We start from the raw sequence: 23184 nt of genomic DNA on the forward strand, positions 1-23184 counted from the left end.
GAAACATCTGGCTCGCTCAATTAAGCCTCTGCACAAACGTCCTTGAGTTTGGTTTTCAAACTGCCCAGTCAGCTCGGGAAACATGGTGATTGCCTCAACAGACCCAGCCATGGTGTCCTCAGCAGATGCTGTGGGTAGCAGAAAATTCCCAAGTGCAGCTGCTGACTGAATGACTATCACAAAAGGACCTCCATGCAGGCACTCCGAGGCCTCAGAACTCAGGAGAGTAGAATTGCATTACAAGCTCAGAAAGGCAAGCAATTGCTTTTAAGAGAAGAAATTATAAAAGAAAACATGATTCAGAGGGTAGCTGGGTGTGTGTGTGTGTGTGTGTGTGTGTGTGTGTGTTCTAACTGTGAAGTAGCTTGTCTAGAATATGCCAGAACATGCTCTCCAGGCTCTTTAGCTAGTTATGAGAAATACAGACAAAAATAACTACGTCTTTATCAGAGGTTATTTTCCACCGCTTTTCCCAAGTTGCATTATTACGTTGCTTTAGCTGTCATTGTTTGCAGCCTTCCCATCTTCCATCACAGCTGGCTTGTATCCCACAAAACAGTGCTAATCTGTCACTGTTCTTTGTTCTCGATTAAACAGTAGCATGCAAGTTTTTCTCAACTTTTTTAGTAGATGCTGATGGTTTTTAGTCTCCCCTGTCAATACTCGGAAGCAGCTGCACCCCAGAAGATAAGGTGTTCCTTTCCCTTCAGTATCTCTGAGAAGAACATTTGTTGACCGCTGGTGATCAAGGTGATCACACTCTCCTGCCTCACTCTCGGGGCATCCATCTGCAGGCTTCACTGAATCAGCTCTGCCCTGGAGAGACAGCAGAAACAGAAAACGGGACACACAGGGAGTATACGCCCTGGTTTCCTCACAGTGAAGAAAGGCACCCTTTCCTCCATCTAGCCCAAAGAAATGTGGCATGTTACATAAAAATCTTCTGCCAGTCTCTGTGATGTTTTGCCCAAACAGCACCAAGCCCATAGCGGTATTAACAATGCCCCCCCCCCCAGCCTTACTTGAGGACGTCCCCTCCGTTTGAGTCTCGAAAGCTGGTTGGTACAACACTGCCTTTTGCAAGCTTTGGGAGGCTACTGTGATTCAGTGGCTACTGTGACCAAATTGGAGAAGGCTTCGGTTGTTTGTTTTGTTCTTTATACAATACCAAATCTTTTAGAGAGAGAAATGCCCCTGATTCAAAGAGGTATTCGCAAAATCGAACCGCAGGTGATCAGGATGGCAATTAGTGGTAGCGAAAAGCCAAAGTACATTCTGTATGTACAGAGCGGCTCAGCATTGCGCTTTGAATAATATAATTGGAGTATTTCGCACGGTGTGTACTCCAAGGTGCCCCACTAATGTCCGTGTGCCTTTAAGTGTCCTAGTCCTCTTTGTTACTATAATGAAGACATTAGGCGGGGTACTGATTTTAAAAGGGAGTTTCTTTACTTCACAGGTTAGGAGGCTGCCCATGGAACTGGGTTTTATTTTAAGTAAATTAAAAAAAAATGCTAGAGAAAGCTTGATCCTCCACCTCGGGTATTTTGTTCTTTCTAGAAAAGGTGCAGGATGTGTTCGGGCTGTGATCAGAACATCCCTATTTGGTTGAGAGACCAGGAATTGGGGAAACACCCTGTTAGTCAGTACATCACCATGCTCCTTTAGGCTGTTCCTTCCCCTCCCATCTTTCTTCTCTCATGAAATAATTGCTCCCTTGGACCATCTTGTTAACCTTACCTCAATTTCTTCCCTGGGAACAAGCACAGAAATTTTTTGGACACCTACAGTCATGCCACGTCACTAGCTTTCTTAGATTTCAAGTGGAGTGCCCCACCTGCAAGGTGTGGTTCTCCATCATGACCTAGCTGCTTTCATGGCCTCTGTGACTGGGCCTCAGCTGCTCCATCTGATCCAGAAACTGGTTCCCAAGGAAGCAGAACAGAGCTGTGAACCAAACACAAATCTGTTTCCTCTCACAGAAACAAGATGCTAGGTGACATGGCACTCCACCGTGGTGAGAACACCTTTTATTTTTTTGTGTTCCGCCATGTTCAATACATAATGTTTATATCGTGGTATAAGATCGCTGCTTCACCGGCCCTTGGATCTGCATTCCAGTCAGAGGAAGGGAAAAGAGAACTTCACTTTTGAGATCTTTTCCAGAAATTGCACGTGCCATTTCTAATTATATCCCATTAGTCAGAATTAGTCAGCTCTGCTCAACAAGGGACACTGGGAAGCGTGGTCATTATTCAAGGGCTAGGTTGTTCTTTTTTGATAAGAGAATCTTTTATCTCTTATTTCAATGTGATAATCTGGCATGAGAAAGTCACAGGCTGATGGAGCAAAGCCAGAAAGGTAGTTTGACCCCGGAAGAATTTATAAAGATTGCCTTGCCCCATTGCCTTCCTCAGCCAGAGCATGACACTCTCGGGCAGGAACTCCCCCACGTTGTTGGTGACACAGCTTGTGATTGCTTGCCTGCCAATGCCCCTGAGTAAGGCGACCAGAGGCCTTTGGCTGACGCTTCTCTGCATGTAAAAGAAATCCATCACGGGGAGCTCTAAATAAAGACATGCACAGAAATCAAAACGAAACGGAGGAAATAAGGAATCGCCTGCTTTTATCTGCTTTGGGCATATCTTCTCCAGTCAGCATCTTCTGATGTGTAGATGGTTTGTGTGTTGCGTTGGGTCTTGCACATTACCTACCTAGAGATTTTCCTTTGCGTGCTTAACCCTTCTGGCTTCATTCATCATCCGTGCCAGCCGTCCTGCGCCAGGTGCAGGGACTCAGTAAAAACAATGCGCCTGCCACAGTCAGCTCATCTCACGGTCACCAGTAGAGCCGCAAATTCTCCAAGGCAGGCATCAGGACACGTGATCTGATGGCAAAATTGAACCTAGACAACAACAAAGAATAATTTTGAAGTCGTAGTGAACAAGAAAGAATCAGATGCAATCACTGTAGCCATAGAAACATTCCCAGAGACATGTTGACCACACTCCACAGCCTTGCTCAGAGAGGAAGGCAAAAGAGCCAGTTCCCCCTTTCTATTTTTAGAAATTGTTACAGCCCATTGAAACCTAATTCAACTACTCACAACTTCCTTCTTGAAGACTGTATTAAATGAGGAGACTCGTGAGTTAGGTTTTTCTCATCCCTCGGTCATATTTTTCTGAGAAAATCATAACCCCTTCAGTAAGGATTCTCTATGTGCATTTGGTCATGTTTACAGCAGCAAGCCCTAGATTTTGCACATGAGCGGTGCTCAGTTAATGCTTTATACTGATGCTGTTGGCCACACCACGGGTGGGAGATAGTGCTGTCCACGGATGCCACTTATAAACATCAATTAGGAGGGCAATAAACAGGAGTCATGGAGAGAGGTGTGCTAGAAAAAGGAGGGTATGAAGCATAGGAAAGAGAACTCAAGATCTCCATGGTAGGTATCAGCCACAATTATCTATCCATGGTCATTGACATTAGGATGTGACGTCATCTGTCTTGCTCAACAGGAAGTGGCCAAGTGTGCTGCTGTGATTTCTAACCACAAATTGATCAATTTTCCTTTTAAAATGGAAAGAGGATAAAAGGCAGTGTGAGATCTTCTACAGAAAGAGCCAAGCTGACCATCCTTTTTGACCTTAACCAGAAAAAAAAACATTTATGATAGTATAGCATCAACATTATGGCCTTATTTACCATGGCATAGAACTGAGTTTCTCAACCTTCCAATGCTGTACCCTTTAATACAGTTCCTCATGTTGTGGTGACCCCACCATAAAATTATTTCATTGCCACCTCATAACTGTAATTTTACTACTGCTGTGAATCGTAATGTAAGTATCTGATATGTAGGACATCTGATATGTGACCCTGTGAGGATCAAGGCCCATAGGAATCCCCTGACACAGAGGAAAATGACAAGTTCAATGTCTCTTCACAAGCAGTAAGAAGGAAGAAGTGAGAGACTACATTCAGCCCTGATGAAATTTGTTGGCCACTTGGAAGATTTAGGTTCTTGTCACTGTGATGAAAATAGCCCACTTAAAGTTTAGTTAATACCATACTGTATATGTTTAATTTACATAGATTATCATTGGTTCCATCATGCAGTGTAATTCATCACTGATGGTCATAAAAGGACTCTTCATTTTTTTCTGCCTGCCCTCAGGTACTATCATATCTCATGTATTAAGATGATCATTGAACACCTGATTGAAATAATATTGTACAAGTGAGAGCAAATCCTTGTTTTCTGATCTTACCAATTTCGCATTTGATTTAGTACAAATATCTACCCAAGACTCAGCTGCTTCAGAAGACACGCTTGAAGCCCCATCTCAGTTACCTTGTATGTCGAGAAGCAATTCAGTATAGTCCTAAAATGCATATAGGCCTCTAGGACTGTCCCCCTCTTTAGCTTGTTTGTTTACATTTATTTATTTGCCACAGTACTGGAGATTGAACCCGAATTCTCTCCTGTGCTCAGCAAGCACTTCACCACCTAGGTATTTCCTTAGCTTTCTTACTGTTTGGTCCATATATGAAAAAACAAAACCATGGCTAATAAAGAGCTTTCTCAGAAGTCAGCTTGCACCGTAGCTTTACTAAAGATGTAAATTGAAGGGCTGGAGAGATGGCTCCATGGTTAAGAGCACTGGCTGCACTTCCAAAGGTCCTGAGTTCAATTCCCAGCACCCACATGGTGGCTCACAACCATCTGTAATGAGATCTGGTGCCCTCCTCTGGCATGCAGGCATACATGGAGGCAGAATATTGTATACATAATAAATAAATAAAATCTTTAAAAAGTATAATTTAAAAAAAAAGATGTAAATTTAACCCCTCTAGATCCTTTCCTGCTGTAGTCTGCTGCTATCATCTCAGGTTCATAAAAGGGTTGTCCTAGGGTTTCCCTTTGTATTAGGATCTCTCCAGGGGAAGATTTTATTCATATGCTTTTCTTGGTCCACGTCTATCGTAAGTCTTAAATGCCTTTCTGTGTCTTTTGTGCACGCTCTCTCTCTCTCCTCCAGACATACCATCTTTGTGTGGATATCCTTTGGGCCAGACAAAGTTCCCAGACTTTAACTTGCAGGCAGGTAGAATTCAGGGTCCATGATGAGACAGAAATGCAAGAGTATGAATCACCTGCCATCTTCTGCCTCGCTCAACCCGCTGATTCCTTCATGCCTGGGGAATGGCTCCCCCAGTCTTCCCTGTCACATAGTCAGTAGAAGTTATTTGAATCACAATATGGACCCCCCGGGAAAATTTTGCATGCATGCATTATCAATGATTAAGTGTTTACACTGTGCTTGAGACTAGAGTGATGAACTGAGTCTCTGCTGTAATCATATAGTAGACTAACCAATTTCAAAAGACCAGTGGTAAAAATTTCCCATCAGTAGTTTTGAACTATTAACCCATGAAATGGGAGATATTACTTACCTAACATGTTCAAGGCACCAGGTTCAATCCTGAGCGGGAAAAGAGCGGGATTGAGGAGCTTCGGGGGGCATAAAAACATCAGCATTGTCATGAGCTCACAAATGCCATGTGTCCTCTGGAAAAGGCAAGCTTTGATCTCCCTAAAGTCCATGTCTTTCTTCATGAGGCCAGGCACATGCATTGCGCCTACCCTGAATGCTCACCAGCTGTTTGTCTTGCCGTTGGTGAAAATGCGAAATGACATTTTTGAATTAGCTTTCCAGAACAATGCTTAAAATGACAATCTTTGTACTGTAGGAAGCTTGAGAAAAACAAAAGGTTTTAAGCCGACTCAGGATGACCCCAGCCAGTCCCTGAAGAGCACACTGTGTTAAAGTCAGAGGAAAATAAAATTCCCTGCTGGAGCCACAGACTGTTTCCAGAGTTTGGGACAACCTGAGCTCAGATATGAACTCAGCGTGAGCTCCCACTTCACGAACTGCAGGGGCTAAGTCTCCTGCAGAGTAAGTAGATCATGAGGTCCAGAGTCTTCTATTCAGATCCTTGGAGCCAAGAGCCTCTCAACCTCTTATCATTCTGCTTTCCTTGTGAACATTTAGGAAAAAAACAAAACAAAACAAAACAAAACAAACAAACAAAAAAACCAGTTAGCCCTCCTCCACTGTGGCAAAACCAAGAAAATCAACTTAATTAAAGAAAGGATTTGTTTGGGCTCGTCGTGTCTTGGAGAGGTGATGTGCTAACTCACTTCACCCTGTCGGTTGGGACCTGTGATGGAGAAGCACACCACAGCAGAGATGTATGTTGGAGGAAGCCTATTTATCCCACAGCAGCCAGAAATTAGAGCAAGACCTAAAAGGAGCCTAGATCACAGCATCTCCCAATGGCCACACTGCCTCCCCAGAATCTCCATCTACCAAAGTATCCATGACCCACCAATGACACTTCAGGCTAACAGCCAAGCCCTCAACACACTGTCCTTTGGGGGCTCCTTAGGATCCAAACCACTGTAACCAGAAGACATGACTTGAGACTCAGTCAATGCATTTTTTTTTTTTTTACTTACTCTGTTTACAGGACGCTTGGATCTGATAACAGAAATACATGGGCAAATTTCCCCATTTCTTTTTTTTTTTTCCATTCAAAGATTTACACTTCCTCCCCTCTTCCCATTCCCCTCCCGCTTCCCCACTCACCCTCCTCCCTCCCCCTCCCTCCTTAAGAGAGGGCAGAGAACCCTGTCCTGTGGGAAGTCCAAGGCCCTCCCCGCTATATCCAGGCCTAGGAAATTTTGCATCCAAATAGATTAGGGTCCCAAAAAGCCAGTACGCTGTGCAGTAGAAACAAGTCCCTGAGATTTGTTTATCAATGGCTTCTCAGTCAGCCCCCAGTGTCAGCCACATTCAGAGAGTCTGGTTTGATCACATGCTCGTTCAGTGCCGGTCCAGCTGGATCTGATGAGCTCCCATTAGAACAGGCACACTGTCTCAGTGGGTGGACCAACCCCTCGCAGTCCAGACTTCCTTGCTCATCTTCTCCCTCCTTCTGCTCTTCAACTGGACCTTGGGAGCTCAGTCCATTGCTCTGAAGAGGGTCTTTGTCTCTATCTCCATCCCTAGCCGAAGGAAGATTCTATGGTGATATTCTAGATAATCATCAGTGTGATAGTGGGGCATTCCTTCTTTCTGGTAAATACGACATGATGAGGACAGAAGGATGACAAATGGTCAACACCTTGTCCCGTCTCGTAATGGTATCATAACTAGATATTTTCCATTCCTACTTATTGGAGGTGAATGATATACAATCGTACGTCAACACATTTTTTCTCTGTGCCACCACGCACCATGCTACCTCAGGCACCTGAGAACTTTCCCTTCAATTTTTTCTTCTACCTCCTCCCCAAATCAAATTTTCTCTTTTAACTGGATAATTCTTACTTCTGATCAAACATGCCTTAATTACTTCTACTTTACAAAAAAAAAAAATACCATCTTGTTCCCATATTTCTTTTAAGTTAATATTTTTTTTCAAATAAATTGGTGTGCCTTTCTTATAAAAAAAAATATTTCCCCATTTCTCCAGGCATTTTGTCTTGCTGTCTGCAGCTGATTAGTATGTGGGCTTATATTTAACATTAATATTATTAATACATAAATACATAGTTGTACTTAACCTTGATATGTTTGGGTACTATATTTATCCCTACAGAATTTCAAACAGAAAATGATGGCGGACAGAATGATACAAAGTTATATCCTTATGGTTTAATTGCTACCGGCTTCTTTTGTTCATCTTGTCTTTTTTAATCCCACTTACAGAATGCTTTCTTTGTGCCTGTAGTAATAGTTTGTTGATAACAGGAAGATATACAAGGGAGGAAACATTAAGCCAGGCTTCAAGGAACATTAGTTGGGAGAGACAGAAGCAAACAATCCTGTGATTTCTGGAAAGTAGATATGAGATGCACAAAAATCACAAGACCATAACATCTCTCTCCTATGGGTGCCAGGAAGGGCTTTTGCACATAAACCCAGCCCCTTGGATGCGCACTACGTTTGTGACTGGTGTGTAGGGAGTTGGGGCCAGAGGCTAAATACTGCTTAGTAAAATTCCCAGGTTTGATTTTAGGCAGCTCACAACCACCTGTATCTCACCCTCCAGAGGATGCCAAATTTCTGGTTTCAACTGTCATCAACACATGCCTATATATTTACTCCCACACCTAAACATAATAGACTATCTTTTTCAAGTCATGTAAAGAAGGAAAGAAGAAAAGCAGGGGAAAGATACATTGCGCTACTGGCCTCATAAAGCAAAAACAGTTACTGTATCAAAGAACTTGGAAACAATTTCAGCCCGGTATGGGAGTACTCCAATGCGATCCATCTCTCCAGCTGAGGCAGGATGGAGCACTCCAGCCTGGGCTGAGTAGCAATTCTGTTTCAGAACACAAAGCAACAGTAAGATTGCATTTAATAGTTTTCTTGTCCCTGTGTTCCTCCCGCCCTTACAAAGGTGAGAGAAACCTTTACAATAATGCATGAAAGCTGCTTTTAGGAACAGTCCCAAGTTCCTCAGAAACCCAGCAGGGGTGTGTAGCCACAGAAAGAACAGTATACTTATACCAAGGAAAGAGCTAACTCCGTATCTCGCTCTTCATCCCTCAGGTTTTTTCCCAAGACGGGTCTGGAACTTAACGGGGTTCCCATGACCCCTGCGATTGCTTCCAGTCAGCAATGAAAGGCTTATCGGGTAGCCGCAGCCACCACCACGGGATCACCTGCGAGTCGGCCTGTGACTCACTGTCACACCACTCGGACCACAAGCCCTACTTGCTGAGCCCCGTGGACCACCACCCCGCGGATCATCCTTACTACACCCAGCGGAATTCCTTCCAGGCCGAGTGTGTGGGGCCCTTCAGTGACCCGCTGGCCAGCAGCACGTTCCCACGCAGGCACTACACCTCGCAACAGGAGCTGAAGGACGAGAGCGCCCTGGTGCCACGCACACTGGCCACCAAGGCCAATCGCATCCCAGCCAACCTGTTAGATCAATTTGAAAGGCAGCTGCCCCTCAGCCGGGATGGCTACCACACGCTCCAGTACAAGCGCACCGCTGTGGAGCATCGCAGCGATAGCCCAGGCCGCATCCGACACCTCGTCCACTCGGTCCAGAAGCTCTTCACCAAGTCGCATTCCCTGGAGGGGCCATCCAAAGGGAGCGTCAATGGGGGCAAAGCCAGCCCCGACGAGTCGCAAACTGTGAGATATGGCAAGCGCAGCAAGAGCAAGGAGAGGCGGTCAGAGTCAAAAGCCAGATCCAATGCCTCCAACGCTTCCCCAACCTCTCCCAGCTGGTGGAGCTCAGATGACAACCTGGATGGCGACATGTGCCTCTACCACACGCCCTCGGGTGTGATGACCATGGGCAGGTGCCCCGACCGCTCCGCTTCGCAGTACTTCATGGAAGCCTACAACACCATCAGTGAGCAGGCGGTGAAGGCCTCCCGGAGTAGCAATGATGTTAAGTGCTCCTGTGCTAACCTGCCGGTAGTCAGTCTGGATGCCCCGCTTCTGAAGAAGAGTGCCTGGTCCTCCACTCTCACCGTGAGCAGAGCCCGAGAGGTTTACCAGAAAGCCTCGGTGAACATGGATCAGGCCATGGTGAAGTCTGAAGCTTGTCAACAGGAGCGGTCCTGCCAGTACCTACAGGTACTATCAATGTTAAATTGCTCCTGCCTCGGTTATGTGGTCTTTGCTCCTGGGTTCTAGTCTTGGCTGTATTCTGAACTGTCTGCATGAACTCGATCAAAATATTTATCATTTCAGTATTGGGTTAATAGCAGCTATCTGGAAAATTCCAGGAAGTACATTCTACCCGCTTCGCCGGGTTCCCTTAAGATATTAGGTAGTGTGCACACATCTTCCTCATTGCCGTGATTATCCCAAGCCCGCCCCACTTCTTAGCCACAGAAAGCCAGGATGATGCCCTGCAGAGGTGGAGGCAGGAAGAGGCAATTTGAGGACCTGATAAGCACAGCTGTAGAAGCCCAGGACAACAGGGGAGAGGTGACATCAGTGCAGTAAAATACAATTACTGTCAGCCTGTAAATCCCACACACAGCCACCAAGGCAGGCCAGCTCTTCCTTTCCTCTTCTGCTCCCGCTTCCTCTTCTGCCTCCAGTTGACTTAAACGAGATTCACCTGGATAAAAATATCAGCGCAGGCGGGCAGAGCTTTCTTCCCTCTGTCCTCTCTCCAGTGGTATTTTTCCTGAGACACAGGGCTCCAAATAACAACCCTCATGCCCCCCTTTTGGGGCATCTGTGTTGCTTCCTTCCCTGCTCTCCTTGTCCTTCCGTTTTTACTCAGCCTTAAAAGCACCATGCCATTGCCGTCCCCTTTCTCTCCTTCCAAAGAAATACAAGGAAAAGTTCTTCCAGTAAGAAGGTGGTCGTTTTCCCCTCATTAAACTCTTTGTGTTAAATACAACCTTTTTGAGAGTATCTATCCTGAGCCTGGAGAATATTCTAGGCTGGCAGTCCTGAGCAAGGACAGAGCCCATGCCCAAACTTTAGAAGAAGCTACCATGTCACAAAGACATGTTAGTATTTCCCACTGAAGATGGGATTGCCTAGTTTACTGGATAAATAAATTATCAAAAGAAACTAGAGAAATGTCTCAGCGGTTAAGAGCATTGACTGCTCTTCGAGAGGACGCCTTGTGTGTTCCCAGCGCCTACACAGTGGTTTGCAACCATCTGTAATTCCAGTTTCAGAAGGTCTGACACCCTCTTCTGGCCTCTGCTGGCACCAAGCACACGCATGCTGCACAGACGTAGATACAGGCAAAGAACTGTTAATAATTTTCAAGCTCAAAGGATCGTCTGACCTATTTAGCATAGAAGAACGGTGAACTCAAATGAAGGTTTAAGGGTTACACGGTTGCATGTAGCAGAAATGGGACAGGAACCCAAGTCGCTTCCCAAAATGGCCGTTATAAGGGCTGCAAATCAAGGATGTAGAAATTACTCAAGCACATAATTTTTTTAAAAAAAAGTCTTTTTTCATTATACATACCAAACCAAGTTCCCACTCTCTCCCCTCCTCCCATTCCCTCCACACACCCTCCCATCCCACCCCCATCCACTCCTCAGAGAGGGTAAGGCACATTGCTTTGTGGAAGGTCCAAGGCCCTCCCTACTATATCTAGGCTGAGCAAGGTATCCATCCAAAGAGAAGAGGTTCTCAAAAAGCCAGTACATGCAGTAGGGATAAATCCTGGTGCCACTGCCAGTGGCCCCTCAGTCTGCCCCTGCCATGCAACTGTCAACCACATTCAGAGGGACTAGTCTGGTCCTATGCTTGTTTCTTCCCAGTCTGGCTAGAGTTGGTGAGCTTCCATTAGCTCAGGTAGACTGTTTCAGTGGGTGAACCCGTCATGGTCTTGACCTCTTTGCTCATATTCTCATTCTTCCCACTCTTCAACTGGACTTTGGGGGCTCCGTCCAGTAAGCACATAAATTTTATCCAGTATTGAAAATGATTTTTAAAAATGATTTAAAAAAAAGTCTTGAAAAAAGGTTGAGTAAGAAGGTATGGGCGCCCTAGAAATCGGCATGTTTCCTATGAAAAGGCTCTGATGCTAATGACTGTTCTGTCTGTGCTATTGTAAGTCATGGAAGGAGATGAGAAAGGAGAAGAAATAAGTTTAAGAAGGATGCTGTCCAGAGATCCAGCACCAGCCATTGTTAGTAATAGAATTCTCACATGAATTTGTACAATAGTTTATGCTCTTCCTCCCTGAAATCCATTTTTCTTTCTCTTTTATGCCTATTTAAAGTGAAAGACTCCACAGTGGTAAAGTGTGCCATGGTAGGAAGATGGTATCAACTGCTGAGCCACTGTGTGTCAGACGCTGTGGTGAGCGGATTCCATCTTCGAGAGAGAACCACCCACAGAAGAAACCGAGGCTTTGAAATAGGGAGGGACTTTGGCCTGGAGGCTGTAGGACTGAAATGTGGGCTAAGTAGGAAGGTGAGGAAGGAGAGTTTTCAAATTAATAATTGTGAATGTTCTGCAGTAACATCAGAATGAAAAGTTTAAAATCACAGTGAGGAATTTGATAGAGTGCTATCTGCGGATCTCACCTTTCAGTGATGAGAAACCTCTACCTTCACATTGCGTACCTCCTTTAGGCTAGTATTTTAATAATATAGTCCTGAAACAATAGTTATAATAAATCTCATATGCACCTCCCTCTATCCCATCCTTACCTTGCACCTGGAACAATGGAACTTTTTTATTGTTATTTTTAACTTGAAACTGTTTAAAAGTTAATATTTTCTTTCATGCCTTGGGCAAGATTTAATCCTGAAACATGTTTGTTTATCCTTTTGAACATACACTGAAATCTGCAGTGATACATTTATTGCATTCCTATTCTGTATAAGGCCTTCAAGCTAAAAAACATAATGTTGATCTGTGTTTCCATGTTAGTAAAGAAGCCACATGAAGAACTGCAGCCTCTTCCTGCCCCGGCTGAGGCTGGGATGTTCTTACACAGGAGGGAGGGAAGAACTGATATCCCCGAGGAGAGGGGGAGTAGAACATGCCTCCTGAGACCCAAGTTCCAACAGTTCTCTTACTTCTAGAAGGAGGGAGAAAGAATCAGGCATCCTGTGCTCTTCTCAGAAAATAGGCTTCACCAGCTCCCACCAGGTCTTATGGGATAATTTCATGGATAAGCTCTTCCTAGAAACAAATTTGCAGAAAGAAAAAGAGTTGTTTTGGTTTGTCTCCTAGTCATATTACTGTCGGAGGTGACATAATGCCAGAGTTATCCTCATTCTTAACATCACCATCTCCAGTCTAGTGAGCAACACAAACCCATTCCTCCAAGAACACTGGGCTCTCTTCCCTGCTTGCCACTAACTGGTGACATTGCTGGAGCCATCCTTCAGATTCCGGAGCCTTTTTCACCTACTAGGAAACAAGGCATTTGGTTCTCGGAGGCTGCAATCTCTCTACTCATTTTTAAATTCATAAATTGAGTATTTCAGTCTCCTAATTAGAGCAATTTCCAAGAGTTGGAAGGCCTCTATCTCTCGATTCATAAATGCTTGCCAAAAGCAGATGCTTCTCAAATGTTATTTAATTTGTTCTTTGAAACTTTAAAGGCATATCACAGAGAAAAAATAGACTTAGAAAACTATGTTGAATAACTTGACCAAGGGCACACAGCAATATGGTGAGCCAGAACTGATTCTTTTCCCTGTGAAGTCTGAATTCTTTCTGTTCATCAGGCCCAATTCCCTCATGTCTTTTATGGGTTAGAAACCAGGAAAATCTCACTCCATACTCAAAGCAACTTTGAAAAATACTATATTTGTTTTAACTATTTTCAGAACTTTTTCCCATATAAAATGGGTTTCCATTATGATAGTTTCATTCATTTGCCTAACAAACTTCGATCACATTCATCCTCTGCTCCCTTCCTCCCCACCTTCTTCCTCTGCTCCCCTCCTCCCCCCTCCTTCACCCTCTGCTCCCCTCCTTTCCCCCTCCTTCATCCTCCGCTTCCTTCCTCTCCCCGCCTTCACCCTCTGCTCCCCTCCTCTCCCCTCCTTCCTCTGCTTCCCTCTCTCCTCTCCCCCTTCCTTCATCCTCTGCTCCCCTCCTCTCCCCCCTCCTTCATCCTCGGCTTCCTTCCTCTCCCCCTCCTTCATCCTCTGCTCCCCCTCCTTCATCCTCTGCTCCCCTCCTTTCCCCCTCCTTCATCCTCTGCTCCCCTCTCCCCTCCTTCTTTCTCTGCTTCCCTCCGTCCTGTCCTCTCCCCTCCTTCCTCTGCTTCCCTCTTCTCCTCTCCCCCCTCCTTCATCCTCTGTGTCCCTCCTCTCCCCCCACCTTCTTCCTCTGCTCCCCTCTTCTCCCCCCCATCTTCTTCCTCTGCGTCCCTCCTCCCTTCCACCTTCTTCCTCCTTTGCTTTAACTTATAGACAAAACTAAGGCACAAAAAATTCAGAGTAGGCAGGGCAGCCAACAGCTGACCCCAGGCCTGTCTAGTTCTGTAATGTTTCAGATATAAATGTGTGTTTTATTGTATGCCTTAGTCTGCATCAAATTCATGTGTGCCTTTGACCTGCAATGTGTCCATGTCATAAAATAATATAAACGGGAAATTAGGCTGCCAGTGGAAAGAAAAGCAAAATCCCTAATTTTATTTGAAACTAAATTAGTATTCATTAATTAATATTAATTCATGAATTAATTCACAAGTTAATGTTAATCAATAAGTATTCGCTAAATAACAGAACTTAAAAACTGAAATACCTTCTAGAAGTCTTTGGAGAGTTTCACTTAGTGCGAACTTAATGCAGCTCCTTGCCAGGACTGTGTAAGAGGTGAGGGGTCTGTGTGTGTCTGGCTGGTGGCTGTGAAGGATTCACTTGTAGTCCCTGTACATTCCAATCAATACACTCAATTCCAATCAATCAATACACTCAATTTTAATCAATCAGTACACTCAATGAGTGTTGTGTGCTCACTCACAAGCTGTTTTAGTTAATTTAAAAAAAAAAGCTCCCCTTTTTCCCAATATTGTTATTTTTAAATGTCAAGAATCAGATGTCTGCTGTTGAGAGCTATTGTACCGCTGCCAGTGACTGCCTGCATCAGGGTTTGGAGCAGGAGCATGGATTGGAAGACATTAAAACTGTTTAATTCTCAGCTGAGATGTGGTTGGCTTTTGTACATTTGGAATAGGGCATTGATGGCACATCTCAGGGTAAGTGCTAATAGTGAAGGGAACAGAATAGCCTGGGAGGAGGGTTGTTTTCTTTTTCCTTTCCTTTTTTTTTTAAGTAGAATTCTTGGTTGTGTTTATGACTCTTTATATAAATGTTCTGTGTCGAGTGAGTGGCATGTTAAGCCATTCAGAAGAGAAAGATTTTTAGATTTCCAACTGTTCACCTAAGAAGAAGGAAAAAAAAATCCCTTTGAATCGTGTATTCAGCTTTCGTCCTTCATCCAGCAGCAGATACAGGAAAGGGGAAGGGAACCCTCTCTTCTCCCGTGAAGTAGAGAGACACACAGAGGGAGCGAGAGAGCACAGACAGGGACCGAGGAAGCCAGCGCTCTCAGAGATGAAGCTGTAGGCAACAAGATGATCGACCTGTTTAAGGCTGAGTGGGTTTCTTCCGTCTGTGTGCAAGTTTCCAGGAATGGAAGGACTGGCCAGGTTTGGGTATAAGTCACTCTTTATTACTCTGTGTTTGATGGATGTGAGTAGTTGGTTTGGAAGGGATTTTTACAAAGGGGGGGGGCAGTGTATTATAGTTTGGTTGTTCTGTTATTCTCTTTCGTCTCTATAAACAATGCCTCATGTGTCAGAAAAGGCTAACAAGCTAATGTATGTACTGATGGCAAAAATCAGGTGAAGACATCAGGTGCCTACAAGTCACCGTGCGTAGAGGCTCCCTAAAATCCTCTTTCTTGTGGTCCTGAAGCTGGTGATGCTGAATGACCAGAGATTCGAATGCGATCAATCGTTTTTCTGAACAAGAATTCTCAGCACTTACTGATCCATTTAAGAATTTAGATTTCTGGATGATGGGGTTTCGTTTGTTTTTGGAGTGGTTTTTGGTTTTTGTCTCGTCTGTTGTTTGCATGAGATTTATCACAGAGATCTTTAAGGAAGCGTTCCTAGCAAATGTGAGCTCGGGCTTTATTTTAAAGTGCAGGTACACTTATTTGTCAAATCTGTCTCAAGACTGTTTCCATCTTTGCCCAGTAGGAGGTTTTTTAATTTTGGTTTTGGGGTTTTTGTTTTGTTTTTGTTTTTTTTTTCTTTTAGATTTTTTTGGCTGAGTTTTTTTTCTTTTCTTTCCTCCTGTCTTAAAACAATTTAAATTATACTAATTCAGTTTTAACTATTTCATATGAATTTTATAAAACTGCCAATTCTGCTAATGACTTTGCTAACTGCAATGTTGCCTGACTGTCTTGTCTAAAAGCCTTATCAACTACGTTAATAGTTCTCTATTTTTAATTGGTATTGCCAAGGACCTTGAGTACATTTTATATGTGGCTCATACATCCTCTGTATCTTCCATCTTAGTAGAGATGCCTCTCCTACTGGGAGACAAGGTGAGGCTACTCCTGTCCGATGCTAACTTTGAATGTGGGGGCCCTGACCACCCACAGAACCCCGGGAATTCTGCCGCCCTCTGTCCTCTGCCCTGATTCTCGGCAGTTCTCTCACTAAGGCCTCTATCTGACTAATAGGGAGAGGAGAACAATTGGCAAGACACCCTGAGAAATCAGGAGTCCAGGCAGACTCGGCAGTAGGAGAGAGGATCACAAGTTTCTCTTCAAGGAAACTTCGTGATTCTTGGTCCGCAGCTCAGTGCTCTGAGACCACTGTTAGCAGCGTGAAAGCCCCTGGTGAGCCCCAGCCAGAGGTTTCTGCGTATACATTTGCTTATCTCACCGAATTGCAACCTACTAATTAAAGAGGCAACATTGATTTGGACAGTGTCAAAGAGAAAATCCAGCCGGGGATCACTCGGTGGTCATGGACTTGATTTCTCTTTTTCTTCTCTCCCTTGGGAATCACTTAGTGGGTTACAATTAAAGGTGAGAAGTCAAGGTCCACCATGTCTTTTGGGAATTCAGCTTTAATTCCAGCACATTTGAGATCATGGCATTATGGGACTTAATGGTGATTGTGACTGGCAGAATATATCAGTTTCTTGCTCTAGGTGTGTGGGTGGGTGTGTGTGTTGGGCTAGTCAGAAAAGGATCTATGTAGCACTGCTATACTGGCTTTGGTTTTCAATTAGTTTATGTTTTTCTCCAATTTTTGGCTCAGTGTCTTTTAGTTGATCATTGTGAGTTAAAGTTCAGTGGGATCAATTTTTCAACTAATTAAGCTCAATATCATTTTTCTCGTTTTGGAAAAATGTGTGTTGCTAGGGTCCAGGACCACAGAGCTCAGGCAGGGTTGACTCATGTGAAAATACTATCTTATGTGGGTCTAAGATACAAAAATCTCCAATTCCATATGTTTCTAAACCACAAATACCACCTCAGAGATTTATGTCCTTAGCCAGGGAAGTCTGATGGAGGGAAAAAGAAATCTGTGTTTTCAGGTATAACTTGTTACTGTCAACAGTTTGCATTGGGTTATGTGACTTTACTGTAACATGTGTTATTTATCTGAAAAGTTAAACCCAAAGTTTCATTCAGAGGGAAAAAAGCACCTACAGCTTTGCTTACAGAACTCACTGCCCTGTTTCTCAAGACCACCTTTCCTGGCCCCCACCAGCAGGTCAGGATCAGCCATAGGAGTGACATCGTAACACAGAGAGCCATTGTATTCTTCTGCATATGTAAGTGTTCCTTTATGTTCTTAGACTAAAGTCACAGTAGGGAAGTGCTTTCTTTTCTTTCAGTGAAGGATTCCCAGTTGGAATGATTTCAAGTTAGCTGATGCTCCAACCTCTTAGCCCTCTCTGTTTGTAACTAAAAGATGGTGGCATAGAAGCTGTTTGATTACTGTTAACATGCTCAAAATAGGTAAAGGGAAGAGCCGTGTGCAGGAAAGCATCATATATCTCTCGTGTTTCCTGAGACCAGTTCCTCATTTTTAATTCTTCTGGAGATGACCCACATGGGCAGGGCAGACCTCTTTTTTGATGCTCTGACCCTATGAATGTAAGAAAAGGCAGAGTGTGCCTTTAAAACCGCTTTTCTCCATTTGCTAAAGTCTAACGCTGTGCCATACTGTGTGTGTCTGAGCTAGGCACTGAAGTTTCTAGGTAAGCTGCTGATATTAGGACTCTGTTCCTGCTCACTCAAGAGTGTCTCATCATTGTCCTCAAGGAGTTAGGAAAGCTGAGCTCACTCTTGTGAAACATCATGAGTGTTACTGTGTACACAGGTGTGTGGATCTACCCCCACCTCCTCCTCAGCACCTGGGCACCCACACTCTGCAAAACACATCCGTGTTTTCCATGTCTTTGATCTCCGATGGAGTGAGATCCCTCTTAAATAGGCCACTTCACGAAAGCTGCGGAAGAATAGTTATGTAGTAAGGAACACCCCCTCTTTTATTTTTCAGTGATCCAAGTTAAAAAAAAAAAATCATTACCTTACTTTCCCAGTCTCATTTCAGATCATTAATGTAGGCATGCCCTGACTCCCTGGTGTGACAAGGCTGGTGTCAGTCCTTTCATTCAAAGCCATACTCAACAACCATGAAAGAAAATGTCTTCTGCTCCATGTAGACTTTGAAATCCCACAATTTAATATACACCTTCAGGATTATCCAATACCCTGATTTAACCATCTCGGGACTTAACATCTTATTTTCGTTTCCTTCTAAATTATCGTCTTCTGAATGACAGATACTCCTCTCTGGACCGTCATCTTCTTACCACCCTCATTCACAGTCTCTTCCCGATAGTCTGGGCTCTATTGCTTCCTGATAGTTTATGTAGTGACCATCTTCTAAAAGAACCTTCTGGAATTAACTGCTTACTCTTTTCAAATGACAAAAGAAAGAGCCTTGACAAGATCTGTCATCTCAGAAGAGCCCTCTACTGGCAGTCTTCCCGCTTGACGACCCGTGCTCTTTATTTCCCACTGTCCTACACATTCCGCCAAAGCCTGGAGGCTCTTTTCAGACTCCTGCGGATACTTTTTCTCTACATCCTTTGGAGGCAGTGAGGTCAAAGAGACAGAGAGTGATGTCAGAGTTACATGTGACACATGTTTGTGCTTTAAAAGGCTCATAGGAGGCAAAGATACTTGTCAGCTCAATAATTATCTGCAGTTCATGACTCTGTAGTCACAAAGTGCATGTTGTATTTTTATTTTATTTATTATTCGTGTTTGAGGGCTGTGTGTGAATGCAAGTTCACATGTGCACACATGCAGGTGGAGATCAGGGGACAACTTCCAGGTGTGTGTCTTTCCTGGAACCCATGGGAGTTTCAGGGCTTGAATTCCGACTGTCAGTTTACAGAGCAAGTGCCTTCTTTATTGGTTGAGCCATCTCACCAGCCCCATGTTAATATTTTTAACCCTTTTTCCCTCTCCCAACTTCCAAAAATGGCTCTATTTCCCTCGTTACAGACTGATTCTTTCTGTGTCCCCATGGCTTTACCAGGGGTGGACAATGATCCAGAAGAGGACAAACAGAACAGAACAGACCCACTTTTCGATTTGTGATCTTTAGGTCCAACCTTCATGAGTGCGGGGTCTTCTGAAGAGCGTCTTCCACGTCATGGTGGGCAGACTCTTTCACCTCACCTCGTCAGGATAAAAACCATCTGTAGTTTCAAAGGGCTGTGTGATGTAACACACATACATATGGCATATATAAATTATACACACATATAATAATATGGAGGATAGTATGTTTGGAACAATGAGAGCAGATATATTATATCAGGGCAACTGCACAGAAGCTAAGAGAAGAGTACACTAGAAAAACAAAAGGCTGAAATGGATCTCTTGATCACTGCATCCAAAATTAGAGAGTGGGTGACTGAGAAAAAGATCTGCCTGTACGGCCGGAAAACACTACCTGATGCAAGACAAGATGGTATCTACATGGGTACAAGTAACCCCAGCTATTTCCCACGTAAGCCTGTACTAAATCATTTTAATAGTCATATACCATTGAATATCCCTCTATCATTGCAGTTTAGAGGTAGCTCCTTCCTGTAACATATGTGCACTGAAGGAGTCTGTTAAGTGATGACTTCTTGCATCAACCCAAGAGATTATGATGGCACACATCTGGAGTGATTCCAACAGAATCTATCCAAGAAGCTCAAGGAACTCAATTCCAGGAAACAGGAGGCTTAGTGTCTCGTTTGCTTTCCTGTAGGGGGCAGTAGAGTCTAACTGATGGAAACGGGCTTCGCACGCTCATCCAAGCTTTGATCCTATCACTGGCTTCCTACATCACTGGCTGCCCTCTACCTGATGCTTACATTTCTTAATCTGTAGAATGGGCATGAAGAAACGACTGTTTCAGGAGCTAGGGAAGAAAATTGAGGACTTAAGAAATGGATTGAAATAATAGTGTGGAAGGTTTTCAGAGTGCATGTCCACCACGACATGCTCTGAATCATCTCTTTGTTTTGTGTATCATAACACAACACTTTTTCTTTTCTATTTTGCTCACATAGGCATGTCTGACTCCATGGGAGGAAAACCTCCTTACCCAGCCACCATTACCTCCTACCGTCATATAAGGTGTCTATCTTTTGTTTTGTTTTTTGTTTTTTTGTTTTGTTTAGAGACAGGGTTTCTCTGTGTAGCTTTGGAGCCTGTCCCGGCACTTGCTCTGCAAACCAGGCTGGTCTAGAACTCACAGAGATCCACCTCTGCCTCCCAAGTGCTGGGATTAAAGGCGTGCTCCACCACCCCCAGCTGATAATGGTATATCTTAATCACAATGAGGAAACTTCCTTTACCAGGTGCCAACTAAACACATAAAGTTTGTCACTGTAAGTAAGAGGTCTCCAAAGGGCCAGGTCAGAGGTCATCTTAGCCTCACTAGAGCTGCTTTTCACATGGCTTGGGAGGTCACAGTTCCAGCCTGTTCAAGCATTTGTTCACAGGAGCGACAGTTTTAGTCACCAACCCCCCACTGCCTTCTTCCAGATCCCTTGCTACATCAGCAGGATGAGTTTCACAACGGGAACCACTGTGGGATGTGTCCGCAAGGTAACTCAGCCCACCCTTCCATCTTATCCTTTATGAGCTTCGCCACTTCCCTGGGGAGTGTCTCCTTCATCGCAGCCAGACAGGTATGAGCTTCACAGTTGAAGGATGCCGGCAACAGGTCCTAGGCCATTGTCCTTTATTGCTCCTGCCCAAGGTCCTTGGCTAACCTTCCCATCTCTGAAGCCCGGTACGCCGGTACACCGTTCATTCAAGTCTGTAGAATTCCAAAGAATAAACACCTGATGAAGGCAGGTCCCTCTCTGGACCTCCTCCTCCTCCACAGAACCATCAGTCCAGATTTTCTCGCAGCCATCTGTCTCCTGGCAGTCAGCCCAGGTCGTCCTTCCACACCTGCTTCCTACGACCACCCAGACGGTGAGAGCAGAGCCCGTGGATGCACAGAGGATTTCATGGAATTGTTTCCTGGCGGTAGAAAATCTTGCCATTTTGTTTTGTTGTTATTATAACAGTGATGGTAAGTGGGGGTAAAGATTGTTCTCTGGTCTCAGCGGGACTCTGTTAGGTCTCGGGGACCTGCAGTCTATTCTTAGATCTCCACCTGCCTGCTGTGTGTCCATGGGCATCCATCTAGCTGGCAGCTCATGCATCAAGGACTGGCTATGGAGAAAAGCGTTCCCCTTTCGAATTCCTTGAAGGGTTCCGATTACTCATAATACTTGAAGAATTCGCGGAGTTTTTCACTCTCCCCTCTCCTTTTCTCTCCTTAACTAGAAGTTTAGCTGGCTTCTCTGTAACTCGGGGTGTCAGGAAAAGTAACTGTCATTTGTTTGCAAATGACACTTGAACTTTCTGCAGACGACTTCCCTGCAGAATTGTTCCCCCATAACACTCCTCCAGCCTTCCAGTTGATTTTAGATAGTTTCCTGCTCTCCCACATCTTGGAAATCTTCCGTAGTGCGCTGAGCAGACACTTTTAGTCAAAAACGCCTATAAATAGCTATTTTTCCCCCTTCGTACTGCCTTCTTTCAGAGGCCTCCACAAAGAAGGTGAAATAAATCCACCCGAAACAAGAGCCCTCTGTGAGGGATGTGTGGTGAGGGTTATGAAAAATCAGATCGATGGGCTGGAAACGGTTGTGTGGGTTGTTCGGCCATGTTTGACTGCTGCGGTCAACGGCACAGAAAAGAAGAAACATTTTATTTTGTGGCAGGTGATCTAATGGACCAAACAAGCCATAAAAAAAAAAAAGTCTCCTATGGACTCCTGTGCTTTGAAAATGCATACTTGGACACGCATGCTACTTAAAAAATAATAATCCTGAAGCCAACTGTAACTTATTATATTCAATTTGTAGGCCTGAACAGCCAATCCCTGGGGCTATTCCTGAGTGGGCAATTTGAAACTGATCTCATGTCTCCTCCCATCTGCCCTTACTAACAGGTCTTTGACTGGCTGGCTAGCCTAGTACCTTGTCTCCTGTGTCCTGACAACCATAACCACCACCAGGCTTCCCAACATAGGAATTAGGAAATCCTTCGAAGGCTGTACCCATGTTGAGAGAAACCTGAATATCTTCCTTCGCTAATTTTACTAAAATCAGACCTGACCCCTCCCATAGGTCGGGTTAACCCTACTCCCTCCTACTTCTAGATCCCCTCACATTCACACCCCTAAGGAAAAGAGAATGGAGCCCAGCAATGTTTCCCCATTCCTTTTGCTTCATCCTCTCTCGCGCATCCCACTTTTTATCTTATGACACAATCTGAGATAGAAGACTCACCCAAAGTCATGCGTTTCCAGAATGAGTTCTAGAAAGACCCCCTCCATCACAGAGAGCAGTGGGCCAGTAGCAACTGCAAAGTCTTCCTTGGCTCCTCCAGTCCCCTGGGGTGATACTCCTTCCAGTCATGTGAGGGGAATCCTCCACCCACCTCGGTGATCTAGTGCTCAGGAAATGCAGTCCTGTCCACTCCAATCAGAAGCTGTCTAATTTGATGGTGAACTGTGACGTTCATGGCATCTTCCTTTTTAATTTTTTTTTTCATTTTTAAAAATGTGTTCTAGCTGAGTTGATCCAGTTGGTGCTGCCTTTATGAGCCTCCATACGGGGGCCATGCAGTGGAACGTGGAAATCCTAAAAGTGACCACGTCCTCAAAAGAGTGATCCGTGTTCCTCCAGTAACTATTAGCTGCCAGTTGGCGCCTCAGTTAGAGCTAGGGCCTGGAGATGATCTGCCTCATCTCTACTGACACTTCACACCAGAGAGCACACCCATAACAGAAACACAGATGTGAACAAGATATAACCAACATGTCACACAGTCCTCCATCTTAATGTGTGTAACCTGATGAGTGTAAGTGTGCTCACAGATTGCCAACCATACACAATTTCAGAGCATTGTATCACTCATAAAGGGTTTACAGGACTATTTATTCATTCTCCATCCCCCCTCCACACACACACACACACACACACACACACACACGGTCCTTCCTCGGTCACCGAGCCACAAGCAC

At 44.4% G+C, this 23184-nt stretch overlaps 1 protein-coding gene across 11 annotated transcripts in view; it reads left to right on the plus strand.

The window, feature by feature from the left end:
• Positions 1–23184, plus strand: part of Dlgap1 (DLG associated protein 1) — a 763362-nt gene that overhangs the window by 449895 nt on the left and 290283 nt on the right. For 4 of the 11 annotated variants that reach the window (XM_057758282.1, XM_057758281.1, XM_057758279.1 and 1 more), the window contains exon 5: positions 8631–9674. In XM_057758282.1, coding sequence (XP_057614265.1) covers positions 8700–9674 — 975 coding nt within the window. In that variant the 5' untranslated portion in view covers positions 8631–8699. Of the gene's footprint in view, positions 1–8630; positions 9675–14655; positions 14749–14801; positions 15208–23184 lie in introns of those variants that run through there. The other 7 variants (XM_057758284.1, XM_057758287.1, XM_057758291.1 and 4 more) reach the window with 5 other exon arrangements.

This window comes from Chionomys nivalis, chromosome 26, assembly GCF_950005125.1.
Source record: "Chionomys nivalis chromosome 26, mChiNiv1.1, whole genome shotgun sequence".
In the NCBI taxonomy this organism is placed as follows: Eukaryota; Metazoa; Chordata; class Mammalia; order Rodentia; family Cricetidae; genus Chionomys; species Chionomys nivalis.